Genomic DNA, 13,162 nt, shown 5'->3' on the forward strand with positions numbered 1-13,162 from the left:
GGGTGCTGAGTTCTGCCAGCCCCGATCTTCCCCCATCCCCAGCACGGTCACGTCTGTCCCTCCGGCAGCAGGAGGGACAGAGCAGTTTCCTTTTCTTGGTTTCCTTCCTCTTTGTACCCTCAAAATCCTGAGCAATTGAGAGCAGCTGCAGGTGGCACGCGAGCTGCTGCCCTTCGCCTCTACGCGGTGTCCCCAAGGCGTGTGCTGGCTTTGTCCCCGAGCAGCCGTGATACAGCCCAGGCCACGGTTAGGGACATCCTCGCTGGGCTGAGGCAGGTCCTGGAGCCCTAAAGGGGATGCAAATCCCCTGGGATCTCAGCCTTTCATGCCCTATCCCACCCACTCGGGCTGGTGCGATGCAGCAGAAAAAGGGAGTTTTATTGGCCTTTTTATTGCTTGCAGAGTGCCAGGAGAGCCTAGAATTAATAGCAACCTATATATATGAAAAAAAAAAGAGAGAGAAGAGGAGATGAAAGAACTTTTATTATCTCAGAAGTAGCTTGAGTCATTTTAAACAGCACAGAAAAGCAAACTGCCCTTTTTAAAGAAAAACTTTGCCTGTGTAGGTACAACCGCCCAAGATTTTCCCTTTTAACACTCAACCCTTCACAAGAACAGAAAGGACGGGGAGCAAAGGGCCGGGGCCGGGCCCTTACTAACGGGGCGGCTTTAACAACTCGGGCACTTTGTGCCGGGGAAGGACGGGTTCTCTTGCCGGGCTCCTGCAGGAGTTTTGCCCTGGGAAGAGCTTTGCACGACCTGTGTTTTGAGGTTGAACACCAGTTTCTGGCTGGATTGGGGTGCGCTCTCCCTCGGGGTGACCCCACTCCGGGGGCAGCTCGTGGGGACCCGTCCCGACCCGACCTGCGCAGCCTGGCTGGCTCTGCCCAGACAAACACTGACTCACGCTGTTATTCTGTCCCTCCCTGGCACAGCTGGCTTTTTTAAGGCTGCCTTTTCCAGCTATTCCTTTTTTTTTTTTCCTGTTCACACGGGTGGGGGACGCAGCCTTAGCCGGCATGCGGGGAGCAGCCGGGGGGGCCGAAGGCTGCCAGGCACGGGGGTCCCGGCGGAGCGAGGAGGCGAGGGCTGCTCCACGGCGGTGAAGCATCTGAATGCCATGGGTGCAGGTAGGGCTCGGGCTTCCCCGCCGTCCTGCAGCCAGCCTTGGGGCAGAGCTCTGTGACTCAGTTTCCCCTGTGGGGACTGGCTTTGACCCCTCCCTCTGCTTCGGGGGTCCGGTGACTTGGGGGAGCTGCCAGCCCGAATCCTTGCTGGCAGGAGCCCCTGTGCTCGGCGTCAGGCTGTTGTGGCTGCTCAGCATGCGGCTGCCTCTCCAAGGCATCCTGCATGCCGGTCCCCTTCCCGGTCCCCTTCTCAGCTGGCTGGAGCTGGAGGGGGTTCAGGGACGGGTGGCAGGGCTGGGACCACGGCTGGGGAGCAGCTTTTGGGCAGGCCTGGGCTCGGGGTTTGGCAGTGGTGTCGTCTAAGTTCTCTTTCGATGGGCATGTGGCTGGTGTCTGATTTACACCGAGGGCTGGGGCTCCATCCTGGGCATCCTCGTGGGGACCCGGATGCTGCGCAGCATCTCTCCCTGCAGCAGCTGTTGCCATGGCAATTGCTGGCTAAAATAAGGGTGAACTGGAGCTCAGTACCCAGAGCTGCTTTCCCATTCCTTTTGTTTTCTTGCAATCCCTGGCGTGGGGCTGGGAGCTGCCGCCGTGGGGCTGGATGCTGGATCCTGGTGGGGACGTCCCCGCCGTGTAACCCCAGGCTGGAAAAATGTGGGTGGGATGGATGGGGTGGCCTCAGGTGCCACCTTGGGATGGGGCATGCATCCATCTTCCCCAAGGCATGCTCCCGCTGACAGCGGGACTTGAGCTTGACCAGAGCAATAACCCCCAAGGGACTGGGACCAGCGTCTGCCATGGGGGGAGATCCAGGGCTGCGGCAGGGCTTGGAGGGGACCGGTGCGGACAGGTCCTGGGGGACATCGAGATGCTGCTTCGCTCCGTGCCCTTCCCAAAGCTCCTCAGATGAGCGACCATGTGTTTCCCCCAAACATCTGCCTGCAATTCCCACCTCTCCCGGAGCAGGGCTGTGCCGGGGCTGCCGGCACGGCGTGGGCAGCCTGGCTGCGCTCCTCCCACGCGTGCCGGAGGAAGCGGGTTTGGGTTTGGGGTGCGCTGGGACCTCGGAAACCGCTGCTGGAAGGAGGGGAGGGGAAATGCTCAAATGAGAAAAAGGCAGAGCAGCTGCCTGGGGGCGGCAGCAGCTGTGCAGGCAGGGGTGCAGGCAGGGGTGCAGGGCATGGGGGCTGGCAGTGGTGAGCAGAGCCCTGCCTGCTTCCTGGGGGGGTCTGTCTGTCCTATCCTCGGGTGTCGCTTGCATTCTTAGCACCCCGCAGGCGCTGAGCGGGTGCTGTGGGGGGACAAGCACTAACCCAAGGGCACCCCAATTTCCCCAGTGCTGGGGGAGTGCTTGTGGGGACCCCTGTACAGGCACACGCTGGTCCCATCCCGGTTCTGTAACATTGTGTAGGTAAAAGCGTGATGCACTTTGACAGCACAGGCAGGATCTTGTGTGCTCAAAAGCTGGTCTGCTTATTTTATTTGATTTGATTTCATTTTATTTGATTTTTTTCCCCCAGCCTGTATCAGTACCTCCCGTAAAAGCATTGCCCACAGGCGTGGGGGAGGCAGAAGGCAGCGCTGGCAGCCTGCCTGTCTCTGTAAATGCCTGGTGCAGGCAGCTGAGAGCTCGGGCAGCACCCATGCCCGGGCGGTACCCGCTGCCGGGGGGCTGAGCATCCCCTGCCCTCCCCGGGCATGGCCGCGTCCCCTGCCTGCAGCTCCGGCCAGGCTCCCCCCGTTTCCCCGTAGCCCCGGTCACATCCGTCCCCCGCCCGTCTGGGCTGGCCACGGAAGAGCTTTCGCCCAGAAAAGCTGGATTTGAACATTTTCTGCTGTTCTCTCCGTTTCCTGTTGCCTTCCCAAGAACAACATCCCTGACCTCATCCTCCCCCGGTGCGCGCCGGGATGCTGCCGGTGCGCGAGCCGCCCGTCGGGAATCCCACCCCGGCGCCCGCGGGCCGGACTCAGCCTTCCGCGGGTACCAAGACAAATACAGCTGCAGGAATGACGGGGCCCGCAGCGGCCGGCTGGGCTGAAAGGCTATTTTGGGTAGATCCTGTGCTCATTTTTGTTGAGGTGGGAGGACAGAGATGAATAGACCGAACAGGGAGCGAAGCGGTTTTGGCTCGAGCAGGGTATTTTCAACCCAGAGAGGAGCGTTGAAACTCGCTCATGGTTATGTGGCTTTTTTCTTTTTCCAAGCTTTGGGTTTTTTGCAATGAGAAATGGTTTGCGGTGAGAGGAGGTTTCACGGGGCCACCCCTCAGACTCTCCATTTTTCGGGAGGATTTTTCGGAGGCAGGTGGGTATTTGCTGGATGATTTGCCGGTGGCTCTGGGCTCCAGCCCCGGTCCCCATCCCACCCCCGGTGCCCAGAGCCATCCCGGGAGGTTCACGGCGGGTTCGGCAGCTGCCCGTCCGCTGCCTTGGGGTTTGCGATAGCTTAGCACGGGCCCTGGAAACAAACCCATCGTCTGCCAAACCCCGTGGGGACACAGAGCCATCGTCACCCCCTCGTCCTGAGCGGGGACCGGGGCAACCCCGCTGCCCGACCCGGCAGAGGTCTGGGGTGGGTTTCTTTTACATCATCTGCCTTGCCCAGCTTCTGAAGGGCAAATGTTAAAACCCAATAAAAAGAAAGCGGGAGGGGGGGCGAACAGCAACATAAACAGAAAATTCAAATAAATAATCCATTAAATACAGCTTTGAAATGTCAAGCTGAATGTCATTGCGCTTGCTGGGCTCGGCGATTAAAAAATAATAATAAAGAGGAGATTTTACATTAAAAATACATGAATGGGCACAATTGGAAGAGGAGCCTGTAATGCTGCAGGAATCCCTCCCACCCCCCCGGGCAGGGGACTGATGGGTGCCGCAGCGAGCGTGGGGTCTGGCTGACCTCGTGGTGGTGAGGGGCAGCGGTCTGTCCCGGGGGGTCCCTCGCTCACCCCACGGTGACACCAGGGTGGAAGTGGCAGGCGGGTGGCATTTCTTGGGGGTTCTGGCAGAGCAAGTCCTGGGATCGTTGGAGCTCTCCAGTCACGGGCGGTGGGGTGGGATGCGATGGGATGGGATGGGATAGGATGGATGCAGGACTCTGGGCTCCCCCGCCTTTCTGCAGCTTTGCTTTTGGAAAGGCGATGACATGGAAGCCGCTGGTCCGTAAAGGCAGCGGCCAGGACAGCTCATTACCCAGGAACATGAATAGTCAGCGCTCTAACGGCCGGTTCTGCTGATAGTGTAACTTCCTCTGGATCATCAACTTCAATTCATCCTTTCGACGATCAAGGTTTTGCCGGGGCAAGGCCTCCTTCCAGCTCAAACTAATTCCCCAGCCTTGTGCTAAAACCTTATTTATTTTGGCTGCTTATCGTCTCCTGGAGCTCGGCAAGGGGGGAGGCGACGGGGCTGCGATTTAAGCCCCCGGACGGGGACTTTGCAGCGATGGGAGCAGCAGCAATAGCAGGAAGGAACAGGAGGAAAAGCCCAGGGAGAAACAATAGGTTACAACACAAACACCACGGGGATTTCAAAGCAGGGAGGGTGATGCTCAGGGGGACCTTTGAGCTGAAACTCCCTAAAAACAGGAGGGTGCAGCCTGGCCAGGCAGAGCCACGTCCTTCCTGCAAGGACAAGGTCGGGTGCGATGCCCCGACCCGGGGTTCGCACAGAGCTCGCCCCTCCTGCCGCAGCTCGCTCCGGCACGCTCGGGCTTTGCTCATTACCTGTGGTGGCTCTTGGCTTCAACCCACCGCGGCTGTTCACGGGGAGTGGTTGAACCCATCTAACGCGGGGCTCTACGCGGCTGATGGAGACCGGCTCCTGATGATGGCAAACAGCGCTGTAAGTTACCACAATTAACATTTTAAAACACGCAGGGCACCGATTTAATCAGAGAAATAACCGTATGAGAGTCCAGCCACCTCACGCATATTTATAGCTTTAATTATTTATAACAACATTACCGTGGGCTTGATCGTAGAGTTCTTTGCATGTACCTGCTGATGCTGGCTCGTGAGGGGTGCTTGTGCCGAGCGTACGGTACAGGATTTCTGTACTGGGTTATCCCAAAAGCTACTAGGATCGTGCAGGACCCCAGCTCCAGGGGGGGGGTCCCCAGGCCAGCACAGCCCCCCGAGGCGCGGGGCAGCACCAGGCTGCCGGGGAGGCTGCACAGGGTTAAATAATTGCGGCGGCGGTGGCTGAGTCTCCGTTTCCTCCCATAACCCCACGTCCGAGGGTGAATGGCCTTGGTTTAATCTCGGCTTCAATATTACAGCTCCGTCCCTAGACCTGCGCGGAGGGAGCTGCCTTCGTGCCGTGGGACGCTGAACCGCCGCCTCTCCCCGCATCCCGACAGGCGTCCGGCGCGGAGCCGCGCTCACGGAGAGGGGAGGTGAGCGGGTGCAACGCCGCTTTCACCGGGCCGGGTGCCGGGCATCAGCAGGGCGCGCACTCCGCTGCGTGCTGCATTTTCAGTCCAATTTTTCAGGAGAAAAAAAGAGAAGAGCCGTAACATTTTGCAGATTGGAAGGTCTCAAAGCTGTTAACGAGCTGTTAATAAGCATCGTTCTAGTTTTTCCCCTGGAAGTAGGCAAGTAATAGACGTTTTTTGCAGGATGAGGCTACAGCCACATCCTGGTGGAGACGAGGGCCTGAATCACGTCCTGTGGCTCAGGGAGCTGGTGTCTCTCTTGGCTGGGGGGTGGAAACCCAACGAGGAGCCATGGGAGCATCTTCCCCCGGGGCCAGCGGCGGGTTCCCCATGGGATCCCCCATACCCGTGTGCTCCGTCCCCTCTCTCCGCAGCCTCTCGTGCCCACACGTGTTGGGGGGCCGGCGTCCCTCCCGCGGGTTGTGCTTGCTGTGGTTAACACCATGTGTTTGCTCAGCAGGAACACGCAGAGAAGCGTCACCAGCCGGAGAGCCCAGGACTGACCGGACTGTCATTTATTTACAGATAATGGCGCTTTCCAATTTGTCCAATTACTTGGATGATGTCGATAACTACAGTGACTACCCAGATTACACCTATGAGGAGACCAGCAGCGTGTGGACAGACCCATCCCACGACCCGAAGGATGTTGCGAGGATCCTCTCCGTCGTCATCTACAGCATATCCTGCGTGTTGGGCATCCTGGGGAACGGCCTCGTCATCGCAATCATAACTCTAAAGATGAAGAAGTCGGTCAATGCCATCTGGTTCCTCAACCTGGCCGTCGCCGACTTCCTCTTCAACATCTTCCTGCCCATAAACATTGCTTACACGGCCATGCGGTACAACTGGATCTTTGGGACAGTCATGTGCAAGTTGAACTCCTTCCTCCTCATCCTCAACATGTACACCAGTGTCCTTCTGCTCACCACCATCAGCTTCGATCGCTACGTGTCAGTGGTTTTTCCCGTCTGGTCTCAAAACCATCGGTCGACCAACCTAGCGTATTTAGTTTGCGTGATTATCTGGACCATCGGCATCATTATGAGCTGCCCATCTCTTGTCTTTCGAGACACGGCACAAGCCCACAACTCCGTGATTTGTTTTAGCAACTTTTCCCTCTCCAGGAATAGGTCTTACCAAGCCCTGGCACTAATGAGGCACCGAACGGTGAACATCACCAGGTTCCTCGCCGGGTACATCCTTCCCATAACCATCATCACTTTCTGCTACATCGCCATCGTCTTCAACTTGCGTCGAAACCGCCTTGCCAAGTCCAAAAAGCCCTTCAAGATCATCGTCACCATTATAGTCACCTTCTTCCTTTGCTGGAGTCCCTACCACCTGCTGAACCTCCTGGAAACAGAGCCCGACATGATCCCGCGCTCCGTGTTTGAGATCAGCATCCCCATAACCACGGCACTCGCTGCCTCCAACAGCTGCATGAACCCCGTCCTCTACGTCTTCATGGGCCAGGACTTTAAGAAGTTTAAGGTCACCATCCTTTCCAGACTGGTGAACGCCCTCAGCGAGGAGATGGGCCACTCCAGCATCGTTCACAGGAGCTTCTCCAAGATGTCTTCAATGACCGAGAAGGAGACGACAGTCCTCTAAACTCAACCTGGATGTCTGCAGGAGGGCCATAGTCCTCCGGTGTTGCCCATGCCCGCCACTATGATGGTGACCGCCCTTGTGGTGGCCCCTGGCGTGGGACGAGCATGGTCCAACGCTGTCCTATAGCATATTCTTCGACTGGTCTGGCTGCCTGGGGGCTGGCAGGCATTGGAGACCACCGCTCTGTGCACGTGGAGAAGATACAACCGCCCTTAATCTTTCTTTGCGATTGCACCAAACTATTTAAGAAAACATTTCAGGGCATTCCTGCCTAATCTATGCATTGCCTGGCCTGGCAAGGGCGTTCCTGCCGATTCCAAAGACATCGTTATGGGGAGACTGGGCGGAGGATGTGCCTGGGAAGGCACCTCTGCTGCCAGGCTCCCGAGATGGGTGGCTGGGTGGGCACCCATCATGGATGATACCTGCTACGGCAAAACTAGTGACGCTCTTCCTATGTCCTATGTATGCATATAGCTACTCGTGTTAACGTCCTAAAGTATATTGGTACTAGCGCAATACGTTTTTAACCGTGTTGGGGGCTCTTTGTACCCAGAGAGGCCCTGGGAAGTGTCTTCATAAGCGGGGATTGAACATCCCAACCTCGATGATCCAGGAAATCTTGCATGTCTCCTAAGTGGTCCAGACCCAGGGCTGCCTGCCAGGGTGCGGGACTGGGCTCGTGCACAGGGTCACCGACATGGAAAACTGGGAGAAAAAAGAGGGAAAGATTCATCTGAAGTGTCTTTTGCACAACCCCCCCTTCGATGGGTACGTTTCACATGGTACATTTTGCGGAGTGGTTTGATGCTTGGGGCCGAGAGTCCCAGCAGGTCCTTGCAAAGTGCCCGGGTGGCAGCGGGGAACAGGTCCATGGGCTGGGGAGTGCGGTCCTGGGGGAGGACCTGCTGTCCCCTCCTGGATCCAGGTGGACCCGGGGACTGGCTCCGTTGATGGCTGCTCCCTGGTGTCATCAGTCAGTCCTATGGGAAGATTTTGTCTCTTCCCGACCTGGCAGCAAGTAACCTGCCCATCGCTGGTGGGAGGCTCTGCCGCCGCACACAAATCTCTGCCGTGAAGGATGGGCCGAGCCACCCTCTCTATCCAATTTCATGCACAGTTAATTTGGGAGATCCTTCACCATTTGGGCTTCTTGGCTGTGACACCGGTGTCACGCTTATTTATGTGTTGGTTTCTCCGTGTCACCCAGAGCCTCTCCCTCCCAGGAAAGTGAGGAATGAGTCCTCCGCCTGCGCCGGGTGCCCAAGCAGAGCCGGTCCCTGGAGCTGGGTTCGGGCAGTCCCCAGTGGTACCAGGGACATTTCGGGGGGTCCCTGGGGGTCCCAGCCCATGCGATGCCCAGGGGAGCTTTGTGCAGGGGCCGGCACGCTGGCAATTGAGAGTCTGCTCACAGGTGCCCGCAAAGGCTGAGATATTTATTTACAGCTTTTTTTAAAAAAACAAAAAATGGAAAAAGAAGCGAAGAGGCCGCTCCCAGGAAAAGGCACGGAGCTATTCACAGGCTCCCGCCAGCAGCGGATCACGGCCGACACAGGTACAAACCGAATCACGGAGCCCCAGTAACTGAGCTGCAGCGCCGAGCTGCGGGAACACCGTGGATCATAGCAGACGCTGCGGCGGGAGCTGGATTTCAGACAGATTATGGGGCGTCCGCTCCGCCCCCGGCACAGCCTCGCTGATCTACCTTGATCTGCATAACCTCGTTAGCGTCGGCATGATGGGGAGAGAGCGGAGCGCCTGCACCCCGTGAAGCTGTCGGCGCGTTCCTCTCCCGTTACACGGGAGCAGAGGGACGCGGCGCTGCCTGCAGCGTCCCTGGGGCAGGGATGCCGACGGATCCGGTGTGTTGGGCTGCAGTTTTGGCGCTGCCGGAGGGTGTGAGCTGGGGCACGTTTGTCCCCCGCACCGGGGCAGGGAGGTGGCCGTCCTCGCCAGTATTGCGTGGGGTGCTGCAGATGCCGTCTGCTAAAAGTGGGGTGCAGAGGCGTTGGGGGATTTATCCTGAAAATAAAGGGTGTCCAGCCTGAGCCCAGAAGGGGAACACAGCAGAAGGATGGGGATTATAAAGAAAATTAATGACAGATTGGTGACTGCCACCTGATAGGGGCTGCTCTCAATAACACGGGGTGGCTGCAGGGCACCCAGCCCCCAGCCACAGGCGTCTCCGCATCTCCTGGGCGCTGGGAACCGGCAGGCTGAGCAGCGCTGGCCACTTCCCCGGGGAGCAATGCCCCGTCCCTGGGCTGCACCGCATGCCATGGCCGAGCCCGGGGCTGCTCCCGCTGCCGAGCCGCCTGCGGGACCCTCCGCAGGGGTTTTTTCCCACAAAACCTGTGCACGGTCCATAGCCTTGGAAGATGCTGTGACCGAGGAGGCTGCAGGGGAGGAAGGCTTTGGCGGTGGGAGGAGGCTCCCCTCGCTCGTGTTACACGGTATTTAATTACCTGCTGAAAGGTCGCAGGGCTCCTGCGAGCAGTCGGACAGGACGGATGGGACGGAGAGGACAGACAGGCACTCGGGGAGGCGAGGGGGACACGCAGAACTGACAGAGGCAGAGCAGGAGCCCAGGACCCGTTTGGGGGACAGGGTGCACCCCAGAGCCAGCAACCACTGATGCTTTTCTGGGCTCGGGGTTTGGGGCCGCTGAAGAGCTGGGGCAGGAACAGCCGGTGCGGCTGGGCTCGCCTTTCCCTGCCGTGGGCCGGGCAGTGTGGGATGGGGGGAACTGGGCAGCCCCTGTCCCTCGAGGACCCAGTGCCATACCATCGCCCCTTGGTCCGGTGCCGTGATGCTCCCAGGCCGTGCTGGAGTGGGGATGCTCCTCACTAATTTTCGTGGCTGGATTTTGCAAGCCCATCTATTATTACTGCAAACAGCTTTCCAAAAAAAAAGTGATGACTTGGTACATAACCTTGGGTTAAATCATCATTATAATAACAGCTTGGGAAACCTAATATTTGAGTTCGTCTTTGTAGCTGTTTGCCTATTTAATAAAAAAACCTGTTTTACATACACATATCCCCAGTACGTGCTCAAGCTCGTCGTGTGGAGCGGGAGGGATCCCAGGGCTTTCCAGTAAGCAGTCGCTTCCTAGTGTGTATTCCTCATCCCTGGTGCTGAATTTGGGATTGCAGGAAAGCAGCCGGGAGCAGAGGGGCACGGGGATGCGGGGCTGGGGCTTTATGGCCAGGAGCCAGCGACTGAGATGGGAGCGTGGTGCTCCGAGCCTCCCGGGTGGGCGATCTCCCAAAGATGCGCTCTGTGGGATTCCCCCTTTAATTTGTCCCTGAAGAGTCCGGATGGCTCTTTAGGGGGAAAAAGGTATCTGTGCAAACCAAAGCGGCTGCAAGGGCACCGTTTCCCCTGTGCCCGCAGGAGGTGCTGAGCCCGGCAGTGGGGGCTGGTGTCGGCTCCCCCCCGCCCGCTCTGTTAGTCGTGTCAGCCCGGCGTGTTCTCTGTCAGATAAGAGCTGGCAAACGCTCTGTTATACTGGTCTGGAAGAGGAATTATTGATGCCAGCGCTGAGCTGGGGCTCTGCTTGGGAGCTGTCTGCATCTCGCCCGGCGGAGGCTGGTTCCCCCATCGCCCCCTGCACCCCACGAGCCCCCCGCAGACCCACCCCCTCCCTGGGGCTGTTTGGGGGGACAGGGCAGCGGGGATGGGGTGGGCTCCTGCATCCCAGCGGGCTCCCGGTGCCCCCCCGACCCCAGCATCCATCCCAACACCCCGGGACTATCTGCTCCGACCCTCCCGCAGGGTTCCCCCCCTCCGGCAGGGTTCGGGATGAGGATGGGGAAGAGAAGGGGAAAATCCCCCGAGTTTCTCCCACTGGACCCTGTAACCCACCAGGCATTGAGCGAGCCGGGGAATATCGGTGATTTCTGTTCTCACGTCGCCCGTCAAGGCAAGCAGTAAATAGATCAAACAGAGAGCATTAAAAATGCATATATACAAAACAGAAACAGGGCAGAAATATTCCTCATAAAACTTCAGCAGCAGAACCACTCTGTGCGCACGAGCCTCTTACCCAGATTTTTTCTTTCCCTTTCAGCAGCGTGGCAAAGAAACGCAGCTCAGTATTGCCCCAATTCCTCCGATATTGCCCAAATACTACAGGCGTACCCCGGCATCTCGTACAGCGGGCGAAGATGCATCCTTTCAGCTCTCCTTTTTTTTGCAGCGCCAGAGATTTTGTTCATCCAGGGGAGGGAGGCTCGCCCTGCCGTGTCCCCTACGGTGATGGGAAGGTTCGATATATTAAATTGTGGGTCCTTGGAGGGGTCCCGCTGACCCCGGTCCACCCCGCTCCTGCAGGGACTGACGGACTCGCCGCTCAGCGGGGAGACGTCCTTAGCTATGAATTAGCGCCGTCCTCTTGATTAATGCCGGCAGGAGGCTAATGACACTGTGGCCAACTCCAGGGTGACGTGCACAAACTGTGATTAGCGTCCAGCTGCGGGTGGCACGGCTCTGTGCCGGCGCGGTGGCAGCCGGGGTCTGCAGCCCCTTTTGGGGCAGGAGTCGGTGAAATCGGTAACTGGGGGTGCACCTGGGTTTAGCACCTAAGAGTCAAAGGGTGAATGGGATCCCGAGCCACCACCAGCCCCGTAAGACCTGCAGTTAAGGCTGTCATGGGGGTCGTGATTTTAGGGTAGGTCAGGGCTTGCTGGGAAAGGAGAGCAGCAGGTTTTGGAGCTGGGACACTGACCCCCAGCCCAGGACCCCCGGCCCCACCCCTAGGACCCCGACCCCCAGCGCAGGACCCGCATCCCCAGCCCAGGACCCCAATCCCCAACCCCAGGACCCCATTCCCCAGCCGCAGCCATCCCACCTGTCCCTACCCCAGGAGCCCGTGGGGGTCCCATGCGCCCCACATGCTGCGGGGTTCGGGACCCCCGGGCCCCCGGTGATGGTGCTGCAGCACGAGGGAGCCCGCGGCTGGACCGGTCCTCGCCCGGCGCATCCTCGTGGCGTGCCAGCCCTGCCTCGTGCCTCCCCGTGCCCCTCCCCGCAATTACCCGCCGCTCGCAGGGCCCCGAAACTTGGGACTGGGTCTCATCTCACACGAGCGGTTGGGAAATTACTCCAGAATATACCAAAATAATTTCTGTGGAACAGATTACCATCCTTAATGACTGTTCTTTTTCAATTAGCTGTCACAGCTCTGAAATAAAGCTGTGCTTTCCTTCTCCGATAAATCACTCTCTTTATTTGGAATTGGAATTAAGAAAAAAAAAAGAATAAACATGTTACCCTTTCCCTTTCCTCGATGCCAGGCGGGTTGGAGCCATGTTTAAATTATCTCCTCTGCATTCAGGCAGATTGTGAACCGTAAATTTTACGGAAAATAGTAAAGCCGATAAATAAACATGCTTCTTTTGTCAGGGATGAATATTACTGCTGCTCAGATTTATAACTCGCATCTCCCCTACTTTATAGAGCTTTTGTGAAAGTGCTGTCGCAGCTTCTGTATTATGCTGCTGAGGTGGGTTATTTCCCTCTCATTTAAGCAGCAGCATGAACTTCATGTGTGATTTAATTTGGGAGGAGGGGGAACCCCTTCCCTCGGACCCCCCCCCCCAGCATCATTTGCATCACTGGGGTTCATTGCCCAGAACCCCCTGAATTCACCCCAATTCTGCTGCCTTGGCTGGGGGAAGGGAGCTCCAGCCCGAGCCGCTCTCCGGCATCATCTCCTCCGCCATCATCTCCTCCATCGCAGGGACCGGCCTGCTGAGTGCAAAACCCACATGGAATTGGGGGAAATGCAGGGGGTTTTGGTGCAGACGCCGTTGCCAGGGCAATGGCTGGGTAACCATCCAGCCCGGGAGGGAGGGTGCTGCAGCCTCCGCCAGCGCAGGGCCGAGGAGGCAGGGAAACGCTGCCAGGGATGAGACACTGCAGAAAAAACGGTGATTTTTAATGCAGGAAGCCGGGGAGGGTGGTCAGGGTCCCCCCC

At 58.1% G+C, this 13,162-nt stretch overlaps 1 protein-coding gene across 1 annotated transcript; it reads left to right on the forward strand.

Moving 5' to 3' along the window:
• The first annotated feature begins 5,434 nt into the window (after positions 1–5,434).
• CMKLR1 (chemerin chemokine-like receptor 1) lies at positions 5,435–9,031 on the forward strand. The gene is made up of 2 exons (XM_075167572.1): positions 5,435–5,529; positions 6,094–9,031. The coding sequence occupies exon 2, from the start codon at positions 6,097–6,099 to the stop codon at positions 7,180–7,182; it is 1,086 nt and encodes a 361-aa protein (XP_075023673.1). The 5' UTR covers positions 5,435–5,529; positions 6,094–6,096; the 3' UTR covers positions 7,183–9,031.
• Positions 9,032–13,162: the final 4,131 nt, after the last annotated feature.

Source organism: Calonectris borealis, chromosome 18, assembly GCF_964195595.1.
Source record: "Calonectris borealis chromosome 18, bCalBor7.hap1.2, whole genome shotgun sequence".
Classification (NCBI taxonomy): Eukaryota; Metazoa; Chordata; class Aves; order Procellariiformes; family Procellariidae; genus Calonectris; species Calonectris borealis.